Source organism: Mustela nivalis, assembly GCF_964662115.1.
Source record: "Mustela nivalis genome assembly, chromosome: 10".
Classification (NCBI taxonomy): Eukaryota; Metazoa; Chordata; class Mammalia; order Carnivora; family Mustelidae; genus Mustela; species Mustela nivalis.
Window position 1 is genome coordinate 30,489,713 of NC_139029.1, and position 13,834 is coordinate 30,503,546.

The window sequence follows — 13,834 nt, forward strand, 5'->3', positions numbered from 1 at the left end:
TTTTTGTGAAGAATAAATGAAAAAAAAAAAAAAAGGCTTTAAAAGCACATAATACAGTTAGGGATTAAGGAAAAACTTGCTGTTTGCTAGCTTTCTCAGAGGGAAAACTGAGATCCTGAAGTCATACAGTGTATTTACAAAGAGGACACAGGATATTAGAGCCTCCTATTACTAGTTAGTCTCTAAGGATTCAAATACTTAGTTTTTTTGAGTATTGACTCTAAGGAATATCTGCTAGAATTACTCTACTTTTCCTTTTCTCCCCCGGCTTCCTCGTACTGTGGACTGGAACCTTTAAAAAAATTACCATAATGCAATCTTCTTGGGGGAAGTAGAACTGTATTTATTTATTCCAAAAGACTGTAATGACATTAAAAGGCTCTGGAGTAAGAAGAGTAACCTGAATCCTCAAAACGCACGTCTGGAGCCCTAAAACATTAAGAGGGAAATCTGTGGAACATCCTAAAAAATATAGCCTCTTTGATTTCTGAGAAAAGACTACAACATAACAGACCAGTAAAATAAAGCAGTGCTGTCCCATAGAACTTTCCTTGATGCCAGAAATGTTCTGTATCATCTACTGGGCAGCCACTAGCCACATGTGGCTCTTCCGCACTTCAAATGTGGCCAGTATGTCTGAACAGTTCCATTTTTGTTTGCATTTAATTTTTATTAAATTTAAATGAACATATGTGACTGGTGGTGACTGTAGTGGATAATACAAGATCTAGAGGATGTAAAGATTCTGGTATTTCTGGAAACCCTTGAGAGAAAAAAATATGTAGCAGAAAATTTACAAGTCTATGGAAGTATCCTTTCAACACATGGTAAAACAATCATAGTAGGCCATCCCCTGAAGCAAGGAAAAGTAAAAGAAATTCTTCATATGTTAAGAAAAAAATTTAGTTATAAATTATCACTTATATAGTAACAATAATTATTATTAACATTATATAGCTATTATTTTTAAGTGTTTACTATGTAACAGATATTATGCTAATTATCTAACTATCTAAAACTATCTTGTTAAGTCATCACCAGTGTGATACCACTTAGTATGGTATCACTATTCCTTTTTACCTAATGAGGAAATAATACCCAGAAAGGTTGAGTAACAGTCTTAAAGGGTAAAGTCAGTAGAAAAGCCAGTATCTGAAACTAAACTATGCTCTTAACTACACCGCCTCTCTCCAAAAAAAAAAAAAAAAACAAAAATACAAGAAAGAAATCTTACAAATGCTTCTAACATAAAATAGCCCAACTCAGATATTCTACCCACTTTACTAAGGTAAAAACTGAAGCACTGAGGCTTATTAGCTTGATCTGGACACCGAATTAATATTAAGCACAGTCTGGGATTTAATGAGGCAAAACTAGATTAAATGGAGGATGTCCAAAGGTACCATGTTTTAAATATTCATAGAGCTTGGAAAACACAAAAGAAGTAATGCAGGCTTACATGCACATATCAATGAGAGGGGCGGGGGGAAGAGGAAGGGAAGAAGGGACAGAAGAGAAGGGATGTTTTTCTCAGAAACTCTAAAATAGAAAAAAGACACATCAATTGTACTTCTGAAAACCCACTGAGACAGAACTCTTTCAATGTTAGATAGCAATTGTGATTTTAATAAACCATAACCCTATGCTGATAAGCACAGAGATCAAAAAGGAAAAGCTGGGAGGAACACCTGCCCCACTGTGGCCATGGAGGACAACCTACAGAGGAGGCAGGACAAGGGACTAGTCTGGAATGTACCACTGATTAGCCACTCTCTCTTATTAGCAACTATTCCTAGTGCCTTTTAGCTGATTCTCTGCCTCCAGCTCTCCTTCACTGACTTTTACTCTGTTCACAGAGAGGTGTGATGAGATGGTAATATTCCTCTGGGATGATCTGCCAGAAGAGGGGGAAGGGGAAGCAAGCTAGGCAATCCCCTTCTCGAAGACAGCAATAAATCCTGTCTTGTGCATGCAGCAGATGTGAACAAAGAAGATGGAACAGATCTCTCCTTGGCAATCATCCCTCCCCCACTCCCTCTGTAGCAATTATCCATCTCTGCACGTGCACACAGAGAGAAGAACCCCACAGAACATCAGTATTTCCTTTAACAAGCAAAGCAGCATGCAATGGCTAATGAAAATGCAGAAAGGCTATAACTCCCTTTGTCTTGCAGGCAGTCCTAGAAGACTTCAACTATGTATAATGTGTACCCTTTCCAGAGGCTTATAGAGGTGGGATCCAGAGCATTAGTGAGGCTAATACTTTCTACAAATCTTCTGGCTCCTGTTTCCTGAACAGGGAAGATGTTTAGTGAACCAGTGTTATCACATCATACTTCCTGGCAGACTTACATGGATCTGATGTCATGAACTAAGTAAAGCACCATCATTCTTGTCACTATCCAGAGAAAAGGACCTAACAGTACTGGCTGATCTACTCTGCCAGTCAGAACACTTTGGAGGTGGAGTTTTATGTTCAAGTCTAGACCTTACACTCTGAATGAGATACAGGGACACAATGTATTCAAAGGAAAGCAATGAGGAGAGTAAAGGTTCAAGAAACTATGGAGGCTTAACCAGGAGAAAAGACAACTCAGGAAACAGGAGAGTTGTTTGCAAATACCCAGCATGTCCTCATGTAGAGGAGAGATGAGACTCACTGTACTTGTTCAATAGTATGCTGAGGGACAGAACTAGGGACTAGTGAGTGTAAGCTACAGGTAGACAGGCTTCAGCTCATTACTAGAAGAACCTTCTGGCAGTCAGAGGTATCCAACTATCAGATAAACTCTGAGAAGGAAAAGTATGAATCTGCCATCATGGAGGTATGGAAGCAAAGGTAAGATAAATTCTTGGTGGAAGTATTAAATCATGAGAAGGACAAGGGAAGTTGGACTAGGTAACCTTAAAAGGTTCCAAATATGATATCCTGCAATTTTATCAGGGTATGGACCTCCTGATTTCATCATTTCAACACTGCACAACTTTAGGTTTACAGCATGGATGGCATATATTTCTACAATACCAACTTTTCCTCTGAAGGCACGCAGAAATGTGATGTGAGCAGAAGAAATAACAGCAGCAGCAACTTCTTCTTTACCTTCTATTTCTGCAACTATTGTGAACTGGCACCATTAAAGGCACTTTACATACCTTCTCACTAATCTTTGAGAGGCAAGTTCCAACTAGGCTACCGTGAGACTGAGCCAGGAACACATCATATTTGGTTTTTACTTTCCTCATTTGTAAAATAAAGAGGCTGAACTTCATTCATGATCTGTAAGATCCCTTTTAAGTTCTATCACATTGTGAGTCTATGGGAAGCAACATCAAGGTACCAGGCCAATTATTTCCTCCTTACCCATTACAACTTAAAACCAGGTGGGATAACCTGGGATAACTTCTTTCTTTGAAGTAATAAACAATGGGGTGCTTGGGTGGCTCAGTCATTAAGCAGCTGCCTTTGGCTCAGGTCATGATCCCAGGGTCCTGGGATAGTGCCCCATGTCGGGCTCCCTGCTCAGTGGGAAGCCTGCTTCTCCCTCTCCCACCCCCCCTGCTTGTGTTCCCTCTCCTGCTGTCAAATAAATTTAAAAAGAAAAGAAATAATGAACAATGTGTGATGCTTTTATTTTATGCACTAAATACAAAATTTAGTGTACGTGGAATTTTTAATAAAAAAATGAAGTCTATTTTGAGCACACCAAGATGGTTAAAGAAACCTTTATTAAAATAAGTTCAATGTTTTACTGCAAAGTAACCTGTTCTATAAATTTGAATTTTATACATTGGATTTTTCTCTTATACTATTTTGTGGTCCACTCAAGTCATCCATGCCAGTCAAATCAGCATCTTCTCCTTGGCGATTGGTAATTGGGTCAGAAGTTATAACACAGAACTACAGGTTTAGAAGACACAGTAAAAGCCATTTAGTTCAATATCTCCTCTTTCCCTGCCTCCAATTCCATCAACCCCAGCCAGAGTCTGAATCTTCTTTCAAGCATCCTACAGAGTCCCATCTTAGACCTCCACTGATGAAGATCCTGCACCTCCCTAGGAAGTTCTTTCCATTCTTGGCTGTGGGTCTAGGCCTTAGGAAAGTGATTCTCAATATTTTTTCCATCTCAATAACCACAAGGGAATCCCATCATACGTCCATTAGTAACAGTAGTTTCATCTACAATTGAACTTTTAAAAGAGATATCTTTTTTTGTTTGTTTGTTTTTAAAGATTTTACTTATTTATTTGACAGACAGAGATCACAAGTAGGCAGAGAGGCAGGTAGAGAGAGGGAGACAGGGAAGCAGGCTCTCTGCTGAGCAGGGAGCCTGATGCAGGACTCAATGTGGGGCTCGATCCCAGGACCCTGGGATCATGACCTGAGCCGAAGGTGGAGGCTTTACCCCACTGAGCCACCTAGGTGCACCTAAAAGAGATATCTTAAGACAGCAAGACACTTTCTCTTTTTATTCGGTATACATCTGTTGCCAAATTTTTCACAGTGCATATAAATAATTTAACACATACATACATTAAAAATAAAGTGGCCCAACGTGGTAAATGTTTATCACAGCAATGGCAGGGAGTTACATAGGAACAAGGTCCCTCAGGGAAACAACACGGAAAGGGAGAGAATGGCATGTGTTTGATGTGACACCTCCACTGACTCTAACATACTTCGGGGTGGGAGGGGTGGGTGCTGAATGTCACCTAGCTCCTTGAAAATCACTGCTCATCTCTACCTCAATTGAGTACGCCTGCTCTTTACCCATTTGGGGGCAGCTTTCATGTGCGCAGGGTAAGTTAGCTGCTTTCTGGTCTTATCAAGGTGAAACTCAATGACTATGTAAATGTCTCACTATAAAATGTATCTGCTTCTTATTCCCTCCCATTCCACCTAATCCATAGTATACTCTTCTGACTGGACACTCTGCCTTCCAACATTACACCTCTATGGTCTAGTTATTTTCTCTTTATGGTGATGGGTTAGCACACGTCCTAATAATTCAGTCTAATTATCTTAGTCCAAGCTCAAGAGTATTTTTACCAAATATCCCTAGATTTCTCTCTTCTATTATGAAGATCCTGCAGCAATACTGCCAGGGTTCGGATCTGGTTCTATCACTTACTAGTTGTGTAACCTTGGCCAAGTAACTTAAGCCTCTTTGTCTTGGTTTTCTCATCTGCAAAATAAAGACAATAACAGCAATTAGCTGAGGTGCTAGGAGAATAAATAGGATACACAGGAAGCACTTAGACCAGTACCTGGCCATTGTAGACACTCAATCAATGTTAATGTGCATTGTTGATTCCTTCTTCTCTGTCATCATCATCCTCATGCCCTGCTATTAATTAGGAAACTGTCTTACTACACACCCAAAGCGTTTACTGGTAATTTCTATTGAATTTTTATGTTCCCTCTTTATCAATCCGAAACATTCTTTACACTCCAACATAGCTCCCTCTGACAAACCTGTTTGAAGTGAAACTTACTCACTTAGCATACCCACTACTACAGCCTGTTTTCATTACGTTGTGATACACACTCATGCTTCACCAATTCACATTCCTTTTTTTTTTTCATACCTCTATTCAAAACCCATCTCCTAAAACACGGTTTGGAAAACCTCTGTAAAAAGCCAGAGAGTAAATAATTTCAGTTTTATGGGACACACAGTTTCTGTTGCAACAACTCTACCACTGCAGCATGAAAGAAGCCATAAATTACACATTAACAATAAACATGACTTTGTTCCAAAACACCTTTATTTACAAAACAGGCAGCCAACAGGATCTGACCCACCAGCCACAGTTTGTTAATCCCTGATATAGAGGAATTCTTCCCTAAATTCTGCTTGGGTATGACCATCCTTCTGTTCTACTTCAAGCATGCATCATATTTATTTATAAGCTTCTAAGTATTTGTATGTGGTCAGTCTCCTACTAAGATTGGTGTACACATCCTTTAAGGAGAGCTAGTCTTGAATTCTTTAAATGAATGTATCTAAGCCTAGGAGTAATGTGGGGCAGTAAGGACACAAAGACAAAGTCCTAGCCTGTGCTCACAAAGAACTCATAGATTAGTACGACAGACAGCAATTCAAATACAAAATCATAACATAATGTGACTTTTGCTCTCACAGAGATTTCCTATACAAAGTGCTCTAGGAAAACAGAAAGGAATGATTAACTATACTTGGGGAAGTGAGGAAAGCTTCACAGAGATGAAGTTGAGCTAGGACTGTCAGAAGAAAGATAAATAGACATTTTAGGCAAAGGGAATATAATATAAAGGTGCTCAGACATGAAAATGGACAGCATATTTGGACAACAGCCAGCAGTTTATTATAGATAGGAAAGCACAGGGTAAGCTATAGAGATAAAGGGAGATGAGAACAGAAAAGTAGGTAGGCTGCGAATAAAGAGCCTCATTTGCCATACCAAGACAATGGTATATTACATATTGAGGCACTTGGTATCATCTCAAAGATTATGTTCAATATCAAGATCTGACATTAATATTTTATATCCATAAAGGGATTTTAACATTTTTAACAGACTTTTACATAATTTCCAATGTTCATATAGCTGCCATATTTAATACTTACATGCCTTCTAAATTCTGATACTGATCATCAACTTGTGATACAGTGAGAAGAAAAAGATTTAAAGGCAAAAGATCTAGAATTAAATTGCACAGCACATAGCACATGATTTTGAGTAAGTCTCTTAACCCCTCATTGCTGCCATAAAACAGGAATAGCAACTGTACCTACTCCACAAGATTACTGTAAAAATGAGGTAAGACAATTATGTGAAGAGTACTTCGCAAACTATAAAGAGCTGTATAAACGACACTAAAGTTTTGTTAAAATTGCAGGGTTAAGTTGGCATGAGACGATGAGATTCTTTTATTCATTCTAATCGCTTTTTCTGACACAGATTCATATACAACCTAATAGAAGAAAATTCTCTATTTCTATTACATATAAATACAGGTTCTGACCTTTTCGAGGATCCGATTTTTGCATGGTACCATCAGCTATATCAAATAAGAAAGCGTTCCTCCTTAGCAAGATGGAGAAATCTGGAAGCAAAAGACAGAAAAAATTAGAAACATGAACTACTGTATATCAAATAAGACATGCAGTGAAATTAGGTTTTTATCAGAGGCAGCAAACAGTCTGGACACCCAAAATGGTTCCCAAAGGCAGCAATTTAGGTGTAAGTTTTCAGTTTCCAGGATCCTTCCCTCAGTTTTGTGGGCTCAGAACACTGATTCTGTTAAAAACAGAATATATTCTTGAGGGTAGTTCTACAGATCATTAAACAATGATGGATAAATAAGAATGTTAACTTATTAATTTATTTTGAGAAATATAACAGTCACATGACGTAAAACATTATATGCTGAAAACTACAAAATAATGCTAAAAGAAATTTAAAAAGACAAAAATGGAAAAGACATTTTGTGTTCATGAATTGGAAGACTAACACTGTTAAGGGGACAATACTACCCAAAGAGATTTACAGACTCAATGCAATCCCTCTCAAAATCCCAATGATGTCTTTTGCAGAAATATAAAAAGTCATCTTAAAATTTATATGGAATTTCAAAGGACCCCAAATAGCTTAGACAATCTTGAAAATCAAGTCTAAAGTTGGAAGATTCACACTTCCTGATTTCACAACTTACTACAAAGCTAGAGTAATCAGAGCAGTGTTGTACTGGTGTAACGACAGACACACACCCCAATGGAACAGAACTGAGGGCCCAGAAATAAACCCTACATTATACAGTCAGATGATTTTTGGGAAAGGTGCCAAGACCATTCATGGGAAAAGGATATTCTTTTCAACAAGTAATGTTGGGAAAACAACACTGTAAATGTACTTAATGCATTTAAGTGGTTAAAATGGTAAATTTTACATTACATTTATTTTACTACCAGAAAGAAAGAAAGAAAAGAACAGGTAACAGGTGGGTCTGCATCACAGTCCCATTCAACCATCTCACAAGAGAAATAGACAAAGCTTCACAGAGATTTAAAAGAAACTAAGTTCGGGAGTTACAACATTGTCTTATCTGAGTAATCCTAGATGAAACCAGCTATCAATTTTCTTTACGACGTCCCATTCTGCAGGCTTCCAAGCTATCCTCTGATAAATACATCCTTTCTTTGGATAACATTATTATCTATATAAAGCATGTGGTAGAGATGGGCTTTGAGTCTGAATACCAATTCTGTCACTAGCTTTGTAAACTTAGACAAGTTACTAAATGTCTCTGAGCCACAGTTCCTGTATCTTTTTTTTTTTTTTAAGATTTTATTTATTTGTCAGAGAGCACAAGCAGGGGGAGCGGCAGGCAGAGGGAGAAGCAGGCCCCTTTTTGAGCAAGGAGCCTGATGTGGGACTTGATCCCAGACCCTGGGATCATGACCTGAGCCAAAGGCAGATGTTTAACTGACTGAGCCACCCAGGCTCCCCAGTTTCTGCATCTTTAATGTGGGAATAATAGTGTCTACTCCAAAGGGTTTGTGAGCGTTGAATAGCATTATCTATTTTAATGAATAGATATAAGTAAGTATGTGATAGGTAGGGAGTTCTCCTCCCACCTCCTTAGCTTTTTTTCACAGTACTAATCCCTAACAACTTCGGTCAGGTCCTCTCCACTTCACTGGCATTCACACAATCACCACCACAGCTCTCTGTAGATTAAAGGCCTTCCTAGTATCTCTGTCAGAAACCTTCTCTTTCAAAGTCCATGTCCAAGTCTTCTCTCCAAAACCAACAACGTCCAAAAGACCAAAAGCAAATGTAGAAAAATTCATTTTCTGCCTATATCACAAATCTCTCCTATAGGAAATCTATCCTCCCCGAGGACAGACAATGTCATAGGCTTATTTTATATCCCACACATTACCCACACATTATTATTAAAAATAAATGAGTTTTTTTTTAAATTGGCTTTTCAACAGGTCTAAGATTTTTATAACAGGACCTTGCATAAATTTCCAAGTACCTAAGTTCTGCTTTTATACTTGTAGTACAAAGCAATAAGGTAAAAACAATACCTACGGTTCTCTTTCAGTGATGAGAACCAAAGCAAAATATATGAGGTGTCACAGGGTGCAACCATGACTATTTCAAAGCCTATTATACTAAAACTGGCGTGTATTAAAAGTGCCAAAAATAAGAGAATAGGTCCAATGTTCCACCATTAAAAAACTCAATAATGAAGCTGATCTGAAATCAGGCAAAATTTAAAAATCCACTTAATCACCACTTAAAAAGCAAAACATCAAATCAAGTAATCGTCAGAGATTAACACCAAATCAGAATTCGTATTGCTGATTTATTCCTAAATCAGTGGTAAGACATTGAATTTTACCTTATCTGACTGATCTGAACTCCTTCAGCTACACCAATTGGGATTACCACCATATATATTTATTAAACATTTATTAAAAGACTGGAACCAGGAGACACAGAACCGTGACAGGAAAAAGGAAACTGAGAGGTTACAAAGAAAAGAGGCTAGGATCCTTTTGTTAAATAGACTTTCACGCTGTTATTTGGAACCATGATAGGGGAAGGAAATCAACTATGTGCTAGTTTCTGTGCTATACACTTTAAAAATGACTTTGTGATAAAGTATAACATACTGAAAAGTGCACAAATCCTAAGTACAAAGCTCAATGAGCTTTTACAATGTGTCTCTAAACCAAGAAAGACATTGTTACCAGCACCCAAAGAAGTACTCCTTTGTGTCCTCTCCCAGTCACCACTCCACCCACGAGTAAACACTGTCTTGACTTCTGTCATTGTAGAACAGTTTTGCTTGTTTGGAACTTCATATAAACAAAATTTACCACATGCGCTCTTTCAGGTCTTTTCCCCTCCACTCAAAATTTTGTTTGTGGGGTTCATCCATGTTGCCCCTAGCCCACTTCTACCTTCATTACTTGATTTAAAGAACCCAACAATTCTAGTATCGCAACAGGTGCCAGGATCAGGCTCCCCCTGACCAACATCGCTTGCAGTTTTAGTGGCACAGGGGTGCAGAGACCAGTGGGGACCTCGGGCGACCACTGACACGGTGGCTGGGAGTGCGCACCGCCTGTGGGAGGTTGCAGTGCTCAGTGGAGATTGCAGAGGGGGAGTCTGTGTGTTCTGATTTCAAGCTTTACTCTCATTTAGTTTTGGTTTTTTTTTTTTTTTTTTTTAAAAGCTGAGATTCTGACATTAACTGAGAGAGATTAATTAAGGCATTCGAGGTCACACAGCTACTAAATAGAAAGGCTAAAATTAAAGACTGTTTAATTTGAAAGTCCATGCTCTTTCTGGTTCCATTATGCTTGCTTACTGTATTTTAAAACAACAAAAAATTAATCCCTTTCCTGGTTTATGTGTAGAGGCTTGGCAAACAGTCAAGGACCATGCAAATTAAGAAAGTATTGTTAGCAGAGGAGTTACCTAGTGCAATGCCTTTTAAAACTTTTATGACTGTGACCCACAGACTTAACGCCAGACATTTATATACAATGATATGCACTCCTGAAAACCTTGCACTTTGTAAAAATTATGCACTAAAAATGGTCTTGGGGGAAAAACAGAGTTAGAAATAGACTTAAAAGCTTATGGAACTTTATATCTTTATACACACACACACACACACCATAAGGATCTGGGTCATTAAGAAAGGGTTAAATTAGGTTCAACAAACTAAATTAAAAAGAAGGGCAGCACAATTCATTTTAGAGTAATTTCCAACTAAAACGATTCTTAAAAATAAAGATTTAATATATAATCGAACAAACCTGTAGTTACCAGAACATTAAGCTTCTAAGAGTGACTTATTTCCTCCAGGGTTTCCTGGAGTGAAGATTTGAATGCATGTCACCATCTGCAGACAGGAACCACTTAATAAAAGCTTTTCATGGTGACAGAATTAAAATCTGAGGTCAGCCTCATATGGCTTTGGGGACCAGTAAGACTATTAACCCATTTACCACCTTTTATCTGTTCAGACTGCCCAAGCAGATCTTTGAAAAATGTCTATGCTACCAGGTACCAGAGATCTCAAGATCTACTTAGAACCAAGTTAGTAAAATTAGAATCTAGTAAGATGGAATCCTGTATAGAAAACTATCTCCTCAGACATAGAGCCCTGAGAGTAGATTAAATCCTCACCTGCTTAAGTTACTAAGACAGGTACATAAAGTAATTTGGGCTCATCGACAGAGTGGCATCTAGAAACCATTCTATAAATCCCCCCAAGTCTCGGGTTCTTAGCCTAAAAGTGAGTTATGACTCCCTGGCATTATCCAGGGTCCTGCATGAATCTTTTTTTTTTTTTTTTTTAATTTATTTATCAGAGAGCGAGCACAGGCAGACAGAATGGCAGGCAGAGGCAGAGGGAGAAGCAGGCTCCCTGCTGAGCAAGGAGCCCGATGTAGGACTCGATCCCAGGACGCTGGGATCATGACCTGAGCCGAAGGCAGCTGCTTAACCAACTGAGCCACCCAGGCGTCCCCCTGCATGAATCTTAACAGAATTACAAACTTGGGGCAATTACGGTTTCCTTATAAGAAGAAACTGAAATGCAACTTAGGCCTAAACTTGGGCTAGTTCATTCCAGGTCACCGAAGAGTCATTTCCTCAGGGCTTCAAATTCTTCTCCAGTAAACTAGGAGGTGAGAACTCTATAGCACATTTCCAGGCAGGTCCCATGTTTACTAGAAACAAGCTGCATGCCTGTTTCCTCATCATACACCTCCACAAGTGTCTGATTTTATGGCTTCATGGAAAGTCCTACTGTTATTGAAATATGGGAACTTTATCAAGTGATATCAGTTGTCTTCTTGCAAGCTACTCAGGCAATTGCCCTGACACCTATTTCTGGTTGGGAGTCTTTGAGACTACCTCCTTCTTCTCTGCATCAGGCAGGCCAGAGACGACCAAGAGGCTTCCAGTGAAATGTGTCCCGTGTGAGTCTGAAATAGTAAGCAATCTCAAGAAAGGGCTCTCTTCTCCAGAAGATGCCTGAGAGGGCATGGGTAATATCTGAGATGTGGTATTAAGCTTAGGCATATTATAGATTTTTTTTCATGTCATAAATTTTTAAAAATTATTTGAGTATGATGAAGAATATAAACATTCCAAACAGCAAAGGCAGAAGAGTGGTACCATTTGCTAAGTCATTCCATATTTACTAGGAACCTTCTTTATGCTAACAAATCAGAAAACCTTTTCTACAGAATCAGAGAGCCAGCAGGAACCAAGAGGCATGAGAAGAAAAAAATTTATGTTTCACTTCAGAGAGAAGTTTCTGCTTGCTTAGCTTTTTGAGTGTTTTTGTTGTTGTTGTTTTATTTTTTTAAATCCTGGAAATTTAGTTTTGGGGACAGAAGATGCTTTTCTCAACTTCCTCATCTTTTGACCCAGCAATTCATTCCTTAATTAAGATCTACTTTAATTTTTCTTCATTCTAAGTCTCTGGGGTTCACTGGGCCAGGATTTGTGGTGGATTTTATTTCAGAGAAAAATCTTATATGGTGATACTAGTTCAGAGAACCCCAGAAATTTATTTCATCAAAATCACTGACAGGTGTAAAGCCTACACAACATCTAATACAGGGCAGTGATTCGTTACTTTTTTTTCCCCATTCTGACACATGTGAAAAATACAAAATGCTATCAGTGACAGCAGGCTCATTAAACACACTGGTTTTCCAGAACAGGGTAGGACGGCGGACTTATTTGATGGGGAGAGAAGCTCCATGGGATGAAGGTGTTTTGGAATCTCCAAGGGTATTGGTGTTATTAGGAAAAGCACCTCCCTCAGTCAACATGCTTCTTCTACCACCCTCCCCTCTGACAGAGTCTAGAGCAGTGTCACCCAAAAGAAACATAATTCAAGGGGAGCCTGGGTGGTTCAGGTGGCTAAGAATCGAACTCTTGATTTTGGCTCAGGTCATAATGTCAGGGTTGTGAGATCAAGCCCCACACTGGGCTCCACACTCATTGTGGAGCCTGTTTAAGATTCTCTTTCTCCTTGGGGTGCCTGGGTGGCTCAGTGGGTTAGGCCTCTGCCTTTGGCTCAGGTCATAGTCTCAGGGTCCTGGGATCGAGCCCTGCATCGGGCTCTCTGCTCCGCAAGGAGCCTGCTTCCATCTCTCTCTCTGCCTTACTCTGCCTACTTGTGATCTCTTTCTCTGTCAAATAAACAAATAAAATCTTAAAAAAAAAAAAAAGATTCTCTTTCTTCCTCTCCCTCTCCCCACCACACTCCCTCACTCTCTCTCTCTCAAGAAAAAAAACATTACATGTAATTAAGATTAATTAAAATTTACAGTTCAGTATTTCAGTTCACTAACCACATGGCTATATGTTAGACCATCCATTATCTAGAGGAAATAAATTAGAAACTTAAATATTCAGTACTTAATGTGTTCTAACCACTTTACTTGCATTAAGTTGTTCAATTCTCACAGCCCAGTAAGGCAGGTACTATTATTTTATTTAGTATTTTATTAATTTATTTATTGAGAGAAAGCACGTGAGCAGGAGGTAGGGGGAGAGGGAGAGAGAGAATCTCAAACAGGCTCTGCACTCAGCTCATGCTGGGTTTGATCCCACGACCCTGAGATCATGACCTGAGCCAAAATCAAGAGTCAGTTGCTTAACCAACTGAGCCACCCAGGCACCCCAGGTGGGTACTATTATTATATCTATATGAAGATATAGAAAAAATCCATACAGGGAGCTGTCTTAGAATTTGCCCAAAATTATACAGTTAGCAAATGGTGGAACTGGGATTCAGAGCAAG

The 13,834-nt window shown here is 38.8% G+C and overlaps 1 protein-coding gene across 10 annotated transcripts in view; it reads right to left on the bottom strand.

Moving 5' to 3' along the window:
- The window catches only part of SCMH1 (Scm polycomb group protein homolog 1), a 170,412-nt gene that overhangs the window by 130,483 nt on the left and 26,095 nt on the right, over nucleotides 1-13,834 (bottom strand). For 6 of the 10 annotated variants that reach the window (XM_082687114.1, XM_082687116.1, XM_082687120.1 and 3 more), the window contains exons 2-3: nucleotides 7,007-7,087; nucleotides 5,130-5,183 (exon numbers count right to left, since the gene is read on the bottom strand). Coding sequence is in view for 6 of the 10 variants with exons in the window: in XM_082687116.1 (XP_082543242.1) it covers nucleotides 5,130-5,183; nucleotides 7,007-7,031 (79 nt within the window). In the remaining 4 variants the exon portion in view is untranslated. Of the gene's footprint in view, nucleotides 1-5,129; nucleotides 5,184-7,006; nucleotides 7,088-13,834 lie in introns of those variants that run through there. The other 4 variants (XM_082687115.1, XM_082687113.1, XM_082687117.1 and 1 more) reach the window with 2 other exon arrangements.